The 17,813-nt window shown below is 46.9% G+C and overlaps 1 protein-coding gene across 3 annotated transcripts in view; it reads right to left on the bottom strand.

Moving 5' to 3' along the window:
* Positions 1-1,065: 1,065 nt before the first annotated feature.
* The window catches only part of NHEJ1 (non-homologous end joining factor 1), an 82,439-nt gene continuing 65,691 nt past the window's right edge, over positions 1,066-17,813 (bottom strand). For all 3 annotated transcript variants that reach the window (XM_025441822.3, XM_025441823.3, XM_025441824.3), the window contains exons 6-8: positions 2,704-2,821; positions 2,013-2,131; positions 1,066-1,586 (exon numbers count right to left, since the gene is read on the bottom strand). In XM_025441822.3, the coding sequence (XP_025297607.1) occupies positions 1,512-1,586; positions 2,013-2,131; positions 2,704-2,821 (312 nt within the window). In that variant the 3' untranslated portion in view covers positions 1,066-1,511. The remainder of the gene's footprint in view (positions 1,587-2,012; positions 2,132-2,703; positions 2,822-17,813) is intronic.

Below are 17,813 nucleotides of genomic sequence, written 5' to 3' on the forward strand. Positions count from 1 at the left end.
TTATTTTACTATTGCTTGGGTTGTCCTCTTCCCCATGACCTGAAAGAAGGACAGAAATACCCGTCCCAGACCACGAAGGCATGGGGAGAAGGAGGCTTGATCATTGTAAGTAAATAAGCCAGGAAAGGCCTCCGTGGGTTCTGCCCCGATTCCTTCCTCCACCTAACAGCTCTCAGCGAACATCTGAGCTCTACTTTTTTCTTGTCTCTCCAAAGTAATGTTTCAGATGGTCTTACCTATAGAGAAAACATAGCAGAAAAGTCCAAGGGACTTTGCCAATCCCGGTCTGCTAAATCTTGCCAGACAGGCCCATAGAGCTGGCTTTCTAAGATGCTGCCTATCTCCTACAAACTTTGCCTTTTTTTTTTTTTAAGATTTTTATTTATTCATGAGAGACACAGAGAGAGACAGAGACATAGGCAGAGGGAGAAGCAGGCTCCCTGTGGGGAACCCAATGCAGGACTCGATCCCAGGACCCCAGGATCACGCCCTGAGCCCAAGCCACACCCTTAACCACTGAGCCACCCAGGCGTCCATTCCCAAACTTCACCTTTTTTTTTTTCCCCCCTGTGAAGCACTATTCATTCTCTAGGCCAATTCTGAGAACTCTGTGGCCATTTCTGTTCCCTGCTGTCCTATCTTTTCAAATTCTCCTAGTTACCATGTTATTTGAAGTGACATGAAGGATGGGAGAATAAAATCCCTTTCTCTCCCACTCCAGTGGGAAACTACCTCAGCCCTTGTGCTCGGAGCTCTTTATAATTTCAATCCCATATTGTGGTTTAGTCTGTTGTCTATGCCTTGGAAACAGACAGAAAAACAAAAAAACACCCTACATGAAGTTGGGCAAAGGAGAATAGCAGCAATCTGTTCTGTGCTGTGTCCAGCACGGAGAGAGTTCTCGAGATCAAAGTTCCCAAATGGAGGCTTAGCACAGGCCACACGAGAAGCATGAGAAGAATCTGAAGGAGCAAATCGAGAGCCTAAACTTCATCTAGAGACAACAATGGGTGGGGCCCAGTAAAGTGAAAGAAGTTGGTTCTGTGTTCCACAGAATAAGCAATCTCAAAAGCAGAGGATTTTTTATTCCAGGCTTAAAAGAGAAGTGCGTCTCTGAGGAGCACCTGGGACTGGCAAGGGACTCTTGAGAAAGGTAGATGAGGCTTCCTGAGCATGTTGTGCATTTTGGCTGACTTGCCCTCTGTACCTAAAGTCCATGGGAGGATCCTGGGTCTGGAGAACCTCCAACAAAAGAGAGGAAGGTATGGGGTTCTCAGAAGCTGGCTTCCACTTGGATAGGGAAGGTCAATGCCCAATGGGTGGGAGCCAAGATTCCCTGGGTTAACAGGACCCATGCCTGTGCACATGAACTCCTGCTATTTCACCCTTGCAGCGGGGACTCTGACTATATAACACTGTCTCGGAGATACTGCTGCTATGGGAGCTCCTTTCAAGGTGCCACGAGGAAACCATTCTCCAAGTCCGTCCTCAGCAGTTGAGACAGTGACAGGTTAATTGAAGAGCCCCCTTAGCTTCTTCCTCTTCACCTTTGACAGCTGAGGCCTCTGCCTAGAGCTTGAAGTACCCTAGAAAGAAAAGGAACCCAAATTAATAGAGGTTTTGAACAGATCCACGTAAGTCAGGAGGGACCATCTTGCTCCTGTGGCTCTGGTTGGGATGAGTGGCTGAAACCGGTGTTTTGAAGTCTATGTCAGGCAACGAATGTGATAGAGGACTCTATGCCATGCGTACAGCCCTTCTCCCCTGAGGAACAACCTCACAGACCATCCCTGGAAGTGGGATAAGGCAGAGAAGGAGTCAAAGTCCTTCACTCAGTACAGGAATTGCAGAGAGGAAATACCAAGGTAAGACATGAAAGACCATGACTCCCCATCTATAAATGCATAATCTGATGGCCTGGTTACAAATATCCTCCAATATTGTTCAGGCAGCATCAACTAGGTGACAACTCCAAGGATCTCTGTCTCTGGGGCTACAGATACATGACTCACTGTGGACTCTTTCTCAGGCACTGGGAGGGATGGTGCCGAAGAGATCAGCTCTTTGGGCTGGTTCACAAGTTGGTTTTCAGCTCCTGGTGGGGAGGCACTGCTTGATGGCTGAAGGTCCTCTGAAATCAGAAAGACCAAGGGAAGACTGTGATAAATGCCTTCTTCTTACCAAGGAGGCATTAGCATTTACCAAGCATTCTGACTGAGGCCAGAGTTTAGTACTAATATATAAACAGACAGAAGTAGCCACAAATCTAACTTCCAGCTCATCCTCAGCAAGCCCTGTTTCTACTCTGAAGGTTCTCCAGGCCCACTTTAACTACATAGGGTAAGAGTTTCTTTGATGTCAACAGACGTCTCCTACCAGGTCTCAGGTAGAGAGATGAATCTTTCTCCTGGTCCTCTCACTAATTCTCCTAAGCACCAAGACCAGTTCCAACAGAAGTTTCTGCAGTGAGGGAAATGTTTTGCATCTGTGCTGTCAGACTTGGTAGCCGCCGGCCACATGTGGCTACTGAGCATTTCAGACGTGGCTACAGCAAATGAGGACAGGTATTTTTCATTTTGTTTCATTTGTATTTAATTTAAATTTAGATAGTCGCAAGAGGCTAGAGCTACCATTTTGGATGGTGTACAACCCTACACCTTAACTCTACACCCAGGGAAACCAAATATCCCTGGAGCTACTTACCGGTGCCTAGATGCTCCTGTCTCACTTGGATCTCTTGTCTGGTGACTGCCATATACAGACTCTGTAAATTTGTGACAAAGGGTCTTCCGTTGCCTACACTGCATGCCTCTGGTAGTTTCTACGGAGAGAAGAGATGCAGTCACTGGTTATCCTGTATTGCCAGATAAAAGGAGTTTGATATCCCACTGGAAGGACTGGCATCAGCCCCAAAAGAATTTATATGGAGGGGGGTGCTTGGGTGGCTCAGCCAGTTAAGCATCTGCCTTCAGCTCAGGTCATGATCCTGGGGTCCCAGGATAGAGTCCTGCATTGGGCTCCCCACAGAGAGCCTGCTTCTCCCTCTGCCTATGTCTCTACCTCCCTCTCTGTGTCTCTCATGAATAAATAAATAAAAATAAAAAATAAAAGGGGAAGTTCCTGAGCAAGGTGATGATGGGAAGAAAGTTGAGAAATATTTCCATCATCACATTCTATTCACCTGTTTCCTTTGCTGTGAATGAACCACGGTTTTACAACCACAGGAAAATGCTTTGCCTAGTTCAGGTTTCGTACACTTGGCTTAACAGACTCAGAGTGATGGCAGAAGGCAGAGGAAAGTGCAGTAAAAATGAGTTGAAGGCATATGGTATCCAGGGGTCCTCAAACTGGCTGCGCTTTACGGTCTTGGAAAGGACCTAGAATTACTTCACCTGTGCACGCACATCATCATGGCTCCAAGCTAGCAGGTCTCCGAGGAGGCTAGCCAAGCTAGCAGGTCTCCGGGGAGGCCATGCCAGTAGCTCACAGGGCACCAACCCAAGAATCCTGGATCGACCTGCATCTCGCGTCAAGGGCACTTGCTCTGTGCTATAAAGGCATTCATTTCTGAAGACCCTCCGTGGGAGAAGGACGGAGGCGAGAAAGCAGGAGAAGCAGTGTGCTGCACCAGTCATGATTATCTCCCCCTGAGTATGATGGTGGCTGAAATACTTGCAGATTCCCAGGAAATGTAGCATCCATTTGTACTCCACCCTGACCTTCTGTAAGGACTGTATCAGGTTTGGACTTTCACTGGAAACCACAGATAATGAATCAGGAGACTTGAGTCAGAACGCAGTTGCTCCTGGCCAGCAATCACAGCAGAAATAAAAGAGCCCGGAGGAGCAAACTGGAAATGAAGGCAAACTCTCAGGCTGTCCGCCATTCCCTCCCATGCCCATGCTCCTCAGTGTCAGCTCCTCCAAGTCCTGTCCTCTTGCAGCTCCACCTACATCCCCTACAGCCTGAGAGCCCTGACAGTGGAAAGGCCAACAGCTGGTCTCCTTCCTTATCTCTCATGTCTCCAGGACCTCCCTTCAGATTGCTCAAGAAACGTGGCCTGCCTCTCGTAGGCTTCTCCACACGCAGCTTGGTAGGCACGGTGCTCTCTGTACAAATAGGTGAGGCAAAATCTCAGCAGTCCCAGGTCACCCCTTGCTGCCCTTTCCATGGAACCAAATAGACTCCTACGTTTTCTAGGGCGATCTTTAGCCAGCTCCTGTACTGAGTCTCAAAATGAAGGGGCAGAAATGAGAGGCCACGAAAGCCAGTGCCGTCCTGAGCCTAAGTCCAAAGACAGAACCTATATCCTGGGCCTTCCTCTGTCCTTCCCTGTCTCCGAGAGATCTGGTCCTGCAGTTGTTGTCAAAAGTTATCCCACCTGAGTACTCTCAGAAAAGTACTAGAAACAGAATATTGGGAGGTGCCTGGGTGGTTCAGTTGGCTAAGTGTCTGCCTTTGTCTTGGGTCATGATCTCAGGGTTCTGGGATCGAGTCCCTACATTGGGCTCCCTGCTCAGTGGGAAGCCTGCTTCTCCCTCTCCCTCTGCTCCTACCCCAGGCTCATGCTCTCTCTCTTTCTCTCTCAAATAAATAAATAAATAAATAAAATCTTTTTTAAAAAAGAAGGAAAGAACATTGGTACATTTGCTGCATATTTACTGTGTGCTAGACACTGTCCTAAGCATTTAAATGTATTAACCCATTTGGTCTTATTCCCTGTTTCCCTGGCACCTAGACTGTTGTAGGGGCTCTATAACTACCCGTGAATGAATGAACATGGTAGGCACTAGTATGATCCCATTTTACTGAGGTGGCTCCAACTAGATAGCAGCGGAGCAGGATCAGAATCCAGACAGGGTGGCCTCAGGGCTGACACATATAATGACTCCCCTATTCACCTTTCTACACGGCAGAGTTTTAGTCAAAAGGGCCAGACAGCCTTTCCCAGGGTCACATCCACCTGCGCCTACACTGCTGATGGCTCGCCTCAGTTGCCATCCAGCTCAGGACTAAGCCCTGGCAGGTGACAGCAAAGAAGTGAACAGAGAATCTGGAGGTTCTCCCTGAGAAGCTGGCCCCACCTGGAACCCTCAGGGGCTGAGGCCCTCCCTCAATCCCAGTCATTCCCATCATCACTGATTCCCTAGGCTGATCCTCACGAGATGCAAGGCAAAGGAAGCAGAAAGGCCCCTGGGCCTGGGAAGGAGGAACACTGGCTTCCTGTGCTGGGAGCTGGGGCAGGCGGCCGAGATCAAAGGCCGGTCAGGCCTAAGAAAAGCAAACAGCAGTGCCCCCTGCCATAAGTACGAAGGAGCCAGGAGCAAGGTGTACCAGCCGCAAAGCGGGTCACTGCCCAGAGCGGGGAGGGCAGAGGAGACAGGTCGGTCTACTGTGGAATGCGTTCATCTGATTAACCCAGAATCAATTCTACGCAGCAAAAAGCTATTGAGATCCTGCTGTGAGTTAGGCACTCCGGGAGAGATGCAGGCTTCCCTCTCTCCTCAGAACGGGACTGAGTTAGTTACAGGTTAAGTAAGACAGAGTCCCTGCCTCAAAGAGTTTAAGTTCAAGTGCGTGGAACAGGCAGATTTAGGGTTTTTTCCAAGCGTTGTGCTGTCACAGAGTTATAAAGAAGGGTAATAACCCAGAGAAGAAGAAAGGGAGGAATTCTGATAGTCCTGCAAAAAGCCTGGGGGGAAGTGGGGGGGACCAAGGGGAGGAGGTATCCGTCTAGCCTTGCAAAGTCCCACCGGGAATGTGGAGAAGTATTTGAAACACAAAGGTGTGAAAAGACGGGATATGTTGATGTACCTTGTGGGAAATAAAACCAGAAGGCTAAATTCATACCCTCCAGGTTGCTAAGGGCTTGGTTTTCTGAACTAAGGCCATGCCCCTGGGAGTTTCCTTTTGTTTCACCAAGTGGCTTTCTCTACTACACCTGAGCTTGCCAAGGTTTGCTGGGCTCCAAATGAATACTGAATCCAGGGTGAGGGGTCAGAAGCATCCTCTGGGTTTGCCTTTGTAGACTGCCTGCTACGTTTTGAACCTCTTCACTAACTGAACTGCTAGACTCTGACCCTCCAGGGGACACAGAGCTACACTGCTTTCCCATTTCCAATTCACTGGGACTTTGGCCCCTGCTGTCTGGCCATCTCAGGAACTCTAGGAAAATCAAAGCTACAGAAATCCCATAGGGCATTTTATTTCTCCTCCTTTTCCCTACTGCAGCCCACATCGGTTCCTAGCACCCAAACTCCCCTCTTTAGCGGAGATGTGTGTGTTACTCCCATCGCCGCTGGGAGGTCTCAGACTCACTTCCAGTGGTCCAGAAATCCAAGACTCCCTCCTGCTCTGTGACCCCAGCAGGATCTGCTGGAAAGATCCAATTGTCGCTTTCCATCAGGAATGAGTGGCTCAGTTGGTTAAGCATCTGCCTTCAGCTCAGGTCATGATCTCAGGGTCCTGAGATAGAGCCCTGAGTTGAGCTCCCTGCTCAGGGGAGCCTGCTTCTCCCTCTCCCTCTGCCCCTCCAGCCCCTGCTAGAGTTCTCTCAAATAAATAAATAAAATCTTGAAAAAAGAAAGAGAAAGAAAGAAAGAAAGAAAGAAAGAAAGAAAGAAAGAAAGAAAGAAAGAAAGAAGAAAGAAAGAAAGAAGAAAGAAAGAAAGAAAGAAAGAGAGAGAGAGAGAGAGAGAGAGAGAGAGAGAGAGAGAGAGAGAGAGAGAGAGGGAGGGAGGGAGGGAGGGAGGGAGGGAGGGAGGGAGGGAGGGAGGGAGGAAGGAAGGAAGGAAGAAAGGAAGGTCAGATTTCCCACCCTACTCTCCATCCTTTCTTTCTCTGAGGCTGTTTCAGGAAAGAAACCTTTAGAATCTTGAGTAAGGAAAGGCTGGACCCTGACATACTGCTCACCCTACCAATGTGGGCCCATGGCCCAGGAGACAGGTGTAGGGGACAGAAGAGAGAGTGGAAGCACGCCAACCGGAACTCCCCAGCATCAGCCTTGAGCAGGTCTTCTGGGCTAGCACCAGCCCCAGAAGCCGGGTGCAGCTCTCAACCATCATAGTAGCACACCCTTCAGGGCAGGGCCCCCAACACACAAGTTCCTGAGGGTAGGAGTTCCTCTCTTCCCTCTTAACTCGCAACTTGGTAAACTATGCCAGTAGATCTCACAAACTCCCTGCCCTGGAGAGCTCAAGCCTCCCTTTAGGAAATCATGGACATTTTCATCACCAGCTCTGTTTAGAGTTAAGGGCACATTGGAAACTTCTTCTAACGTCTCACATTGCCAAAGGGTTACCAAGATAAATAGAGAAGAATAACAACAAAAAAATGGTTTAGGATGAGGACTCTACTGGGAAAGACTCTACCAACAGAACTCCTCCCCAGTGCTCCTCTTCACCCTCAATCCATTCACCCAACAAATATTTACTAACCATCTACAGTGTTCAGGATGATTGAGATGCGAGGGATATAACAGATTGAACAAGAGATAAAAAAGAAAAAAAATCCCCTGCCCTCTTGAAGTCTACACTCTGGGGGGGGGGGGCGGTCAACAACAAACACATAGCTAATTAAAACATACACAAACATGCTATCAGATGGTGACAGCACCACAGGGAAAAATACATCGGCACAGGCACTACAAGATAAGGACTGGAATGTGTTACAATTCTGAATAGAGGCCAAAGAAGGCCTCGCTGACAGGGTAATGTTCTTAAAAGACCCAAACAGAAGTGAGAGAATGATCCACGTGGCTATCTGGGTCAAGGGACCAGATTCCCAGTGTGCCTGGGTCCAGCCCTGGCTCACGCCTGTTGCTGTTTATTAATAGAGGTCTCTTTCTCTCCTATTAGGTCCCAGTTAGCACAATCAGTTAGATGGTCACCCAGTATCGGAGGATGGGCAAGGCAGGTTGGTGCATTCATGTCTGTGTATTTATTTGAAAACGCGAGTTAATGTAGCATGTTAGCTTGTTCCGTGAGATGGGAAGCCATTAGAGCTTCTAGGGGAGTGAAATGATCTGATTCACATTTTAAAAGCATCATTCTGAGTGTTGAAGGACAAGAGACCAAGTGGGCAGATTTGCTAGAAGTCTGCTAGGGTGACCAGGTGGAAGGTGGTGGGAGCCTGGGCCTGAGTGGCAGCAAGGGAGGTGGCGTGAAGTGACCAGATTCTGGGTATATCTGAAGGCATGGCCGGCAAGATTTGCTGATGGAGTGAGGTGTATCATTCAAGTGGAGTCAAGGATCACTCCACTCCAGGGCAGAAGGTAGATGTCACAGGGGGATGACCCAGAAACCTAAAATAAATCCCTAGACCAAAGAAAACCTGAAATGACCCCTAGGTCCATAGCACAGACCCAGCTTTAGTAGCAAAAGGGTGAGAGCAGGAGGAAAGATGAACCCAACGCCCAGGGGAAGTATCACGGTTTAAAAAGAGAAAGGCACAAGTGGCTTCTCACTCAAAGAGGAAGCAGCAAGATTATCCAGGGATTAGGAAAAAAATTCTTCGAAGAAAAAAGAGAAGTTGAAACAAGCTTTAAGGTCTGGCTTGAGAACCCAAAGACCCGGATTTGTACCTTAGGTCTACCTGCTAGTGGGAACACTTTGGGCAGTTATTACACTCGTCAAGGTTTGCTTCTTGAGAGAGAATGGAGGGATGGATAGATGGACGGGGCGGGCGGGGGGGGGCGGTGCTGAGACAAACAATATCTGTATCAGGGTTCATGAAAGGATTAAATGAGAGAGTAGAGTAAGTACCCAGAAATATCTGTCCCTTTCCTTTGTAAGGCAAACTGAGACTTTTCTTGCCTGGCCCCGGCCCAGTGCCAAGGAGGCTCAAGAAAAGCCTTAATGCTATAGTGCATACAAAAAAACCCAGGTCTGACCCAAATATTAACCCTTCCCTGCTGCAGCCCGAAACATATGCTCTTCCAACAATTCAGTGACTAGTCAACGCCCAGAGCAGGGACACACGGTCATGGGAACCCTAGCTGGTAACCGACCAATAGCTCCCTGTCCACCATTGACACACGGACCCCCCCCTGAGACTCTGGTAAGGACCAAGGCTGCCTGGCTTCCGTATCAGCAGGTACCAGCTTTGGATCCTTGCTTTGCCACTCAGTGGCTACAGTCCTTACCAGAAAAACGAGGCTGCCTACCAGTGCTTACTTTCGTGAGACGCTGGAAAGGGCCACACATGCAATAATGTAAAGGTCGCCTGCTCAGTATATATATGTCTCCTCATCTCCCCCAAACCTGCCCTGTTGCTTCTCAAAGATCTCCTTTGCTCTCCCAGAGTTCAAGACACCCCCCCTGCAGAGGTCAAGGTCTCAGGTCTCACACTCACTCCCCCTTATACTCTTTCTGGTGGGGTGGGTACCATAGTGGAGAGTGAAGCTAACCTCTCCACAAACAGCCTGCTCCCCCAAAAAATCTGCAGCAAAAGCATTCCACGTAGCCCAACTTGTCCAATGATGCTTCAGCCGGGAGCCCCTTCTCACCACCACTTCCTGGCCCGGAGTGTGCCTTGTGCAAGAGACTATGCCATTTCCATTCCCAAACCACACACACACTCAACAAAGGCTCTTTGGAAAGAAGAAAAACATGAGCTGCAGACACATCATGCACACTGTGAAGAGATAAATGTGTTTTGATGGGATTAATCTCAGCATTTCTTCAGAGTCTGAGAGAAAAAAATGTTACTAGGACAGAGGGAAGGGTGATGTCCGGGTGCCCCAGAGACCACCAGCTCCCTCTCCCTCCTCCTCACTTCAATTATTTCATAGCGGCTCGGCTCTCGAAGGAGCTCTTTCAGAGCTTCGGGCAAGATCCAGCCTCTGTCTTGGGCCTCACAGAACAGCCCTGAGTCTCTCAGCCCACTGATTGCAAATCTCGCTGATTTGGGAGAGCACACGGTACCCTAAGCGCCCAAGGCACGCTGCCCTTGAGATGGCACGCCAAGACCAGACAGCTGAGGCTGCTCCTGTGTTTGGTCTGCTTTAGCTTTGTTTGGGTCTGGGCCACGCCAGGCCTTACCCTGACCACTCTGGCGGCCGCCGTTGACCTGGCGGTGCGGCTAACCCGGCCCTGCTCTCCCTGCAGCCCCGAGCTCCCCCTGAGGCCCTGAGCCCCCACCCACTCAGCGCCCAGCTCTGCGTGGGAGAGGACACAGAAAGGCCTGAACGGAATCATGTGTTTGGGAGCTGCACATCCAGTCCAATCCACCTGGCCCCTCCTCACGTTAAAACAAGGTGGGGGAACGGCTGCATATATCCATTCATACATTCAGGCCTGCAGGTATGAGATCTCAAGTTGCTAAATCACTTTCTTTGTGGCCTGCCCTTCTTATGGGATAATTTCGCTGCCTTTCTCTCTCTCTCTCTCTCTTTCTCTCTTGGTGCTGGAAATGCAATGGAGATAAGATATGTGCAAGTTCAAAACAGTTTGAGATAAAGTCCAGTTCTACTTATGTTATTCAGATTTTTCTGTTTCCACTTTGAGGCCCAGCTAGCTCCCTGGGCTGTACAGTCAGAAGAGATGAGAGATGAGGGGCCGCCTGGGTGCCTCAGTCTGTTAAGTGTCTGCCTGCAGCTCAGGTCATGATCTCAAGGTCCTGGGATCGAGCCCCGCATGGGGCTCCCTGCTCAGTGGGGAATCTGCTTCTCCCTCTTCCTCTGCTGCTCCCCCCGCAAGTGCTGTCTCTCTCTCTCTCTCTGTTAAATAAAAATAAAATCTTTGAAAAAGAAGAAGAAGAAGAAGAGATAAGAGATGGGAAGGGAGACCATAAGAGAGATGTCCAAACACATGGCCTGAATAGTATCAGTAAGATTACCATTCTGGGATGCTTCTGGTGTACCAGGTATGAGGCTAAGCATTTTAATGCGTTATCTCAATTAATCTCCATAGTAACCCTGTCAATGAGGCACTAAAATCATTCTCATCTTATATATGAGAAAACAAAGGCTCAGAGAGGTTAAGTAACCCAGCCAAGGTCACAGCTAGAAACTGGTAGGATGCTGAAGTAGAAGACCCAGGAGGCCGAAGCCCAGAACCTACACTTGAACCACCATGCTATAATACCTCTTAGAGTTACCCAGGGAGATGGGCATTCCTCCCTTCTGCCCCCGCCTCCCACTTCCCCAGAAGGACGCTGGTCCTTGTTCTGAGGCCTAGTACTAGAAGCTAGCCCTCACCTGCTTCTTAAATCCCCAAATGGCCCAAGAGGCTGAGAGAGGAAAAGACAAAAGGCCCTCCAGAGAAGGAAAGCCTTACTCAAGCCTTAGGGTGTCCTCCAATGGTACTAGAAAATCAGCAAAAGGAGTCTCTTGGTACAGGGAGGCTCTAGACTCTAAATCTCCTTTTAAAATAAGTACAGCCCCTCAAAGTCATAGCAGGAAGGCCCCTCAGCTCTGCCCCCAAAAGAAAAATAATGGTAAAGGGAGTGGAAGTGGAAGTGGGGGCAGGGGCCGCTGTGCTCATAAGAGCCCTTTGTGGTGGCTGCCTCTGAAAGGGGGTTTTGCTAGACAAGGTGGAACTTCTCAAGGTGACAAGCAAATGGTACAGCCTAAGCTGTGACCCTTTGCTCACTCCATAGCCACCCCTCCCCTCTGCAGGGCTGAGCCTAAACTGTCCCCGAGGCCCCACCCAGCCCCAGCACAAACCGTGGCTTTCTAGTCTGGAGAGCGCCTAACAAGCAGCAAAGGGGCTGGGGGACCAGAGTGGTTTCCTGGGGGGGAGGAATCCTCGGAGCCCCTCAGAAACTGCAGCAGCAGCTCCCACTCCTGCTCCAAGAACAAGCAGCTCCTGTCCGCTCTGGCTCAGGGAGGGGCTCCGGCCAGCCCGTCTGGGAGACAACCAGTCTGAACGATGGTCAAGCACCCCTCCCGAGTCCAGCCACCTCATCATCCTCTTCCCAAATGGAGATGAAACCGTGTGGTAAAAATCAGGAAGAAAAAAACGTATTAGGTTTAATAACAACAAAAATCACAGCTATGAGGCAGGCACCTGGCTCTGAAGGCTCTGGATCCCTGTCCCGGGCCACAAGCACTGTTCAGGAGTACAGATTTCTTTTCTTTTCTTTTCTTTTTTTCCCGTTTGAGGGGAGAAGCAAGGACAGTCAGTTGGGTCTAGAGGGCACAGAGGTGATTTAGAGGATCTGCTAGTATTCTCTGTAGGACCTCTACCACTAAAGGGATTCTCTTTCACTCCAGATTACACGCTTGACAGCTGGGAACACAGCCCATGGTGGCTGTCATCTCACGGGGCTCCCTGCCCTCCCCGCTCTCCCGCCTGTTGCCTGCTCCCTGTAGGGTGACACAGTGTCCTGTCCACCCTACGAAATTTTACTCTGTAGGGTGATGCATTGCCTCCCCATACACACACACACACACACACACACACACACATGATAAGGGCCTGACCTTCATGACCTTAGGTAGGTAAGAGTTGAATAGGACACAAATCACAAAAGACTGATAAATTGGATTACACCAGAATTAGGAACTTCTGCTCATCAACAGAACACCACTAAGAGCAAAAACAGCTGTAGAATGGGAGAAAGTACCCATAATACACATAACCAACAAAGGACTCATTTCCAGAATAGAAGAATATGTGAAAAAACTCTTAAAAATCAATATGAAAAAGACAAAATCATCCAAGAGAAAATTGACAAAAGGCTTGGTCAAATCTAAATGACCAATAATTACATGAAAAAGTATAGGACCTCAGTTTTTAGGGAAGTTAAAACCACAACAGGGCACTGCTACATATTTACTATAATGGCCAAAAGGGAAGGGGCAGGTGATACAAGTGTTGTGTGGTACAAGGAGAACTCTAAGATGCTACTTGTGTGAGTACAAACTGATATAGTCTCTTTGGAAGACTGTTTGGCAGGATCTATTAAATCCAGTGTATAACTATGAAGCAACCCTTCCAGTTCTATGTATATATCCAATGCAAATGGATAAATGAATTGTGGTATGATCTTACAATGAAAGATTATCCAGAAATGAAAATTAACAAAGCACTGCTCACCACAACATGGATAAACCTTGAGAACATTTTGTTGAGTGAAAGAAGTCAGACACACAAAGGGGTATATACCGTATCATACCATTTACATGAAGTTCAAAACCGGCAAACATAATCTATCATATTAGAAATCAGGATAGTGGTTATCCTGTGGAGGGGGTGTGTACTGAGCACTGGAAACTTTCTAGTTCTTGATTGGGTACTGATTATATGGCCATGTGCACTTTGTAATAATTCTTCAAGCTATACGCTTATGACATGGGCACTTTTCTATATACATCTTACACTTCAATTTAAAACATTTATTAATAAAAGATAACCCACCATGAAAAGCAATTTGGCAGTTCCTCAAAAAGCTAAATGTAAAGTTACTATATGACCTAGCAATTGCACTGCTAGGTCTCTACCAAAGACAACTGAAAACATATGTTCATACAAAAACTTATGCACGAATGTTCACAGCAGCATTATTCATAATAACCCCAAAGTGGAAACAACGCAAGTGTTCGTCAACTGATGAATGGATAAACAAAATGTGTTATACCCAAAATGATGGCATATTATTCTGCCATAAAAAGGAATGAAGTACTGATACCTGCTTCAGAGGATGAATCTTGAAAACATAATGCTAAGTGAAAGAAGCCAGACACAAAAGACCACATCTTGTATAATTCTATTTGTATAAAATATTCAGAATAGGCAAATCCACATAGAGACAAAGTAGATTAGCAGTTTCCTAGAGCTGGGGGGTAGGAGGAAATAAGGAATGACTGCAGATCAGTACAGAGATTCTTTTTTTAGGGTGATGAAAAGGTTCTGGAATTAGAATAGTAGCCATGGCTGCAAGCCTTGTGAATATTGTAAAACCAGGGAATTGCACATTTCTGGTAAATGTTATGGTAGAAGAATTATAACTCAATTTTTAAAAAGGATTCTTAAGAAAGATAAAGTCTCTGCTCTCCCCCTATCTGCTTCCCATTTTCCCACTCTGTTTCCTCTTTCAGGAATAGACTCTCAGGCTCCCAACAGGCCTGGACAACATTTAAAGGACTTTAACACAGTGTAGCAGATTCTTGTCCAGTGACTGAGTGACTGGAGTTAACACAGAACGGAGACAGAGCACGGGATCCAGAGCCACGCAGCCCTGTCTCTGAAAGTAAGCCTGTCATTTACATATTTGTTTTATTATCTTAGCTAAGTGAGTTAATCTCTTTTTTGAAAATTTCTTTTTTATTTTTATTTTTTTTACATTAGAGAGACAGAGTGAGAGGGAGAGGAAATCTGAAGCAGATCCGCACTGAGCACAGAGCCCGACGCAGGGCTCGATCCCACGACCAAGAGGTCATGACCTGATCTGAAATCAAGAGACTGACTGAGCCACTGAGGCACCTCTGACTTAATCTCCTTGAGCCTCAATTTTCTCTCTACAAAACAGGTAAAATAATTCCTATCCATGAAGGTTGTTGTGAGAAGTGTTACATGAGATCACATGTGTAATGTATTAATCCCATTCCCTTGAGCATTCTAAGCAATCTCTACTCCTTGAAGGCAACCAGAAGCACTTTAATTCGGCTGTATGGTACAGGCTCTAGAGTCAAAATGCTTCTGCTCAAATTCCCAAATCCATCACTTTATCTTGCTAAGCCTTTGTTTCTCCAATGGTACTTTGGGAATAACTATAGAGTTATCATGAGGATTAGATGAGCTAATACATGGGAGGTGCTTGCTATGCTGCCTGGCACATAGAAAGCACTCAGCAAATATTAATGATTAATTAAATGATTAACTCAATCATTCAACAAAACTGATGATCATGCCACATAGTGTGCTGTATCCTGAGGCTGAGATGGACCTTGCTGCCTTCAAGAAGCTCATAGTCTGGTTGAGGATTCAGACGCATAAACAAATAATTGTTCTTCATGGCCAGCCACACACTGGAGCCTTTGATTCCCAGTCAATAACGCTAGGTCTAAGGCATTATAAAACAAAGCTGGATATGTAAGGAATGGTGTGGGGTGGGGGCCGTGGTGAACACACTAACCATGAATCAACAGTAGACTCTCCTTTTTTTCTATAAATAGCCTCCAAGAATCTAGATAAATAGGCATGCAGACTTCCTCCTCGGCATGACTTCTAGCTGGCCAGGGGTTTAAGGGCATCTCCTTATATATATATATATATCTAGCCCTCACTGCCTTCAAAGCTGGTGCCTCCTCACCTTTCAGAACTCAGTTTAAATAAACCCACTTCTTTGGGCCCCCGACCATATCATCTTAAGTATTTGTCCTTGCAGAAGTCTATTATTTTCCCTCAAAACAATTTCAGTAATTTTCAACTGTTTCTTTGTTTACTCATTTCCTATCTCCTCGACCAGGCTGTCAGTTCCTAGAGTTCAGGTGCATTCTACAAATACTTACTGAGTGTCTACAATATGCCAGGCTTGGAGGTATGTGCTGGGCATTTGCCTTGGGGGCACAGACGTGGCCCTGTGGAGTCTACAGTCTATATTCACTGCAGAGCTTCAGAGCTTTGGAATGGAAGTGTACCCCAATCCTGGCTGAGGACCTTCTTTTGACTAATTAGCCCAGTTAGATATGGGCCCTTAACTGCCAGTCCCTCACTAAGTCTAAAAAGCAAGAGGCTGGAACTCTTGGTTCTTTGTCCTTTTACAGTCCTAGAAAAAAAAAATTGCCATAACCCAGTAGAGTTTAAGTTAGCGCACACAGCATAACCTGGAGCCATTTCTGGCTCTTTCTTTATAAAGCTATTCCTATCAGCTTGTAAGAGCAAAAACTATTGATATCAGGCAAAGGATGTACTGACTGGGATAGGGGGTAAGAAGGGTGCTGGGGGTAGGGAGATGAGAGGAATAAATAGACCTGGAGGTTGTGAGCCCTGGGTACTTTTGAAATTCAATGCCCTGAGATTTTCTGATGGCAGCTTCCCACAATCTGAGCTCTATCGTTGAGCACTGAGCCTGACCATCCCAAAGGCTGTTTCCTGCTAAAGCCAGCCTGAGGTCTAAGGATGCTGAATTAGACTCTAGTAAATATTCAGCTCCAAGTTCTCTGGGAATAGGTGAAGGGAACACTGTTTTCCAGGACTGGGACTGGGAGATAATAAGATTCAAAGGATTACTGAAAAAGCCGCTTTAAATTCTTTATTAAATAAACAAGGGAGTACACACACACACACACACACACAAATACATACACACACATACAGAATAAATCCTTGCTTAATAGCAGGAGATAATTCCCGAAAGCAGGATCAAGGAAAAAAAAAAATCTCAGGCCACAGAAACAAATACACTTATTCACTTACTTAGCACTTTCCCTTGAGCCAGATTATTCTAGGTCCAAAGAAATAAATGAATGATTGTGGGTTCAGCGAAATATGTTCAGTTCTATGACACAGGTCTATGCCCATCCTGCCCTGAAAGAACAGCAGAAAATCAGGGAGGAGTTTTTGTCTTTGTCAGAGATTTCCCCCAAACTCTCTGCTCTTAACCTGTGCTGGAGGCAAACAGAAGCAATGCCATGTGGTTGATATGAAGGTGGGGCTGGGGGAGGGGGAAAGATAGGTCCATTAATTCAGAACAGCATATTGAGTTGAAAATAGGAGAGAGATTTACAGGAACCAGCCAACTACCAGTCCCCAGCCCAAATCACTGCTGCCAGAGCTATTAGAGTTAGTGGTGTGACTGCAGGAAAGCTAGCAAGGACAAAGTGTCATGTAGGGAATGTATGATATTGTCCCAGGAAAATGAGAAGCTCTGAAAATCTCTGCACTCAAATTCCTAACTCAGCCCCAGGTGAGAAGAATGCATGTCCTCAGTGTTAATGTCCTTTGCCCTTCTTTGAGCAGATAGTTAAGTATCATGCTGTATCCTGGCACAATGACTGCATATCTTGGATGAATATGTTGAGCACATCTATGACAGATTGAACATGGAACCTATAATTAGGAGAAAAATGCATGTGGAAAGAGTGGCTCTCCCAAGGATCCATGATCCTGGGGGAGGGGAGGTAGAGGAGAATTTTTTTCACTAAGCATTAAAATTTTACTATTATTCCAATTACAAACCGTGTTTCCTTGCCATACTAACATGATGCCACTTAAACCATCAGTAGATCTCTTTCTGGATTCATGATGATCTATCCACATTCTACTGGTTTCTCTGATGATCAACAGCACATTTTTTAAAAAATATTTTGTTTATTTGAGAGAGAGAGAGAGAGTACACAGAAGGGGAAGGAGAAGCAGACTCTGTGCTGAACAGGGAGCCTGATATGGGGCTCTATCCTAGGACCCTGAGATCATGACCTGAGCTGAAGGCAGACGCTTAACTGACTGAGCCACTCAAGCACTCTGCACACTTTTTAAAAAGACTTTAAGTAATCTCTATACCCAACATGGGGCTGGAATTCACAACCCAGAGATCAAGAGTTGCATGCTCCACCGACTGAGCTGGCCAGGTGTTCCCACAGCACATATTTCCTAGATAGATGGCACAGCATGACTGTGCAAGAAAACTGTTCTCTGTATCAAATACAAATGGCTTCAAAGCAAATTAAGGTGGCTTGCTCAGTTAAGCTCCCTTCTTTGGAAGTGTGTCCTAGTCACCCACAGTGCCCCATGAAAGGGCAAGATGAGGGGGTCTTATCTGTATTACGTGATCACATCCCCTAGACTCAGCTAATTAGACCAAGGTGGACACCTGACCCAAGAGAACTCAATCCCTAGACCAATCAGATTCTATCAGGAATGTGACCC

The sequence above is a fragment of the Canis lupus genome, chromosome 37 (genome assembly GCF_003254725.2).
Source record: "Canis lupus dingo isolate Sandy chromosome 37, ASM325472v2, whole genome shotgun sequence".
In the NCBI taxonomy this organism is placed as follows: domain Eukaryota; kingdom Metazoa; phylum Chordata; class Mammalia; order Carnivora; family Canidae; genus Canis; species Canis lupus.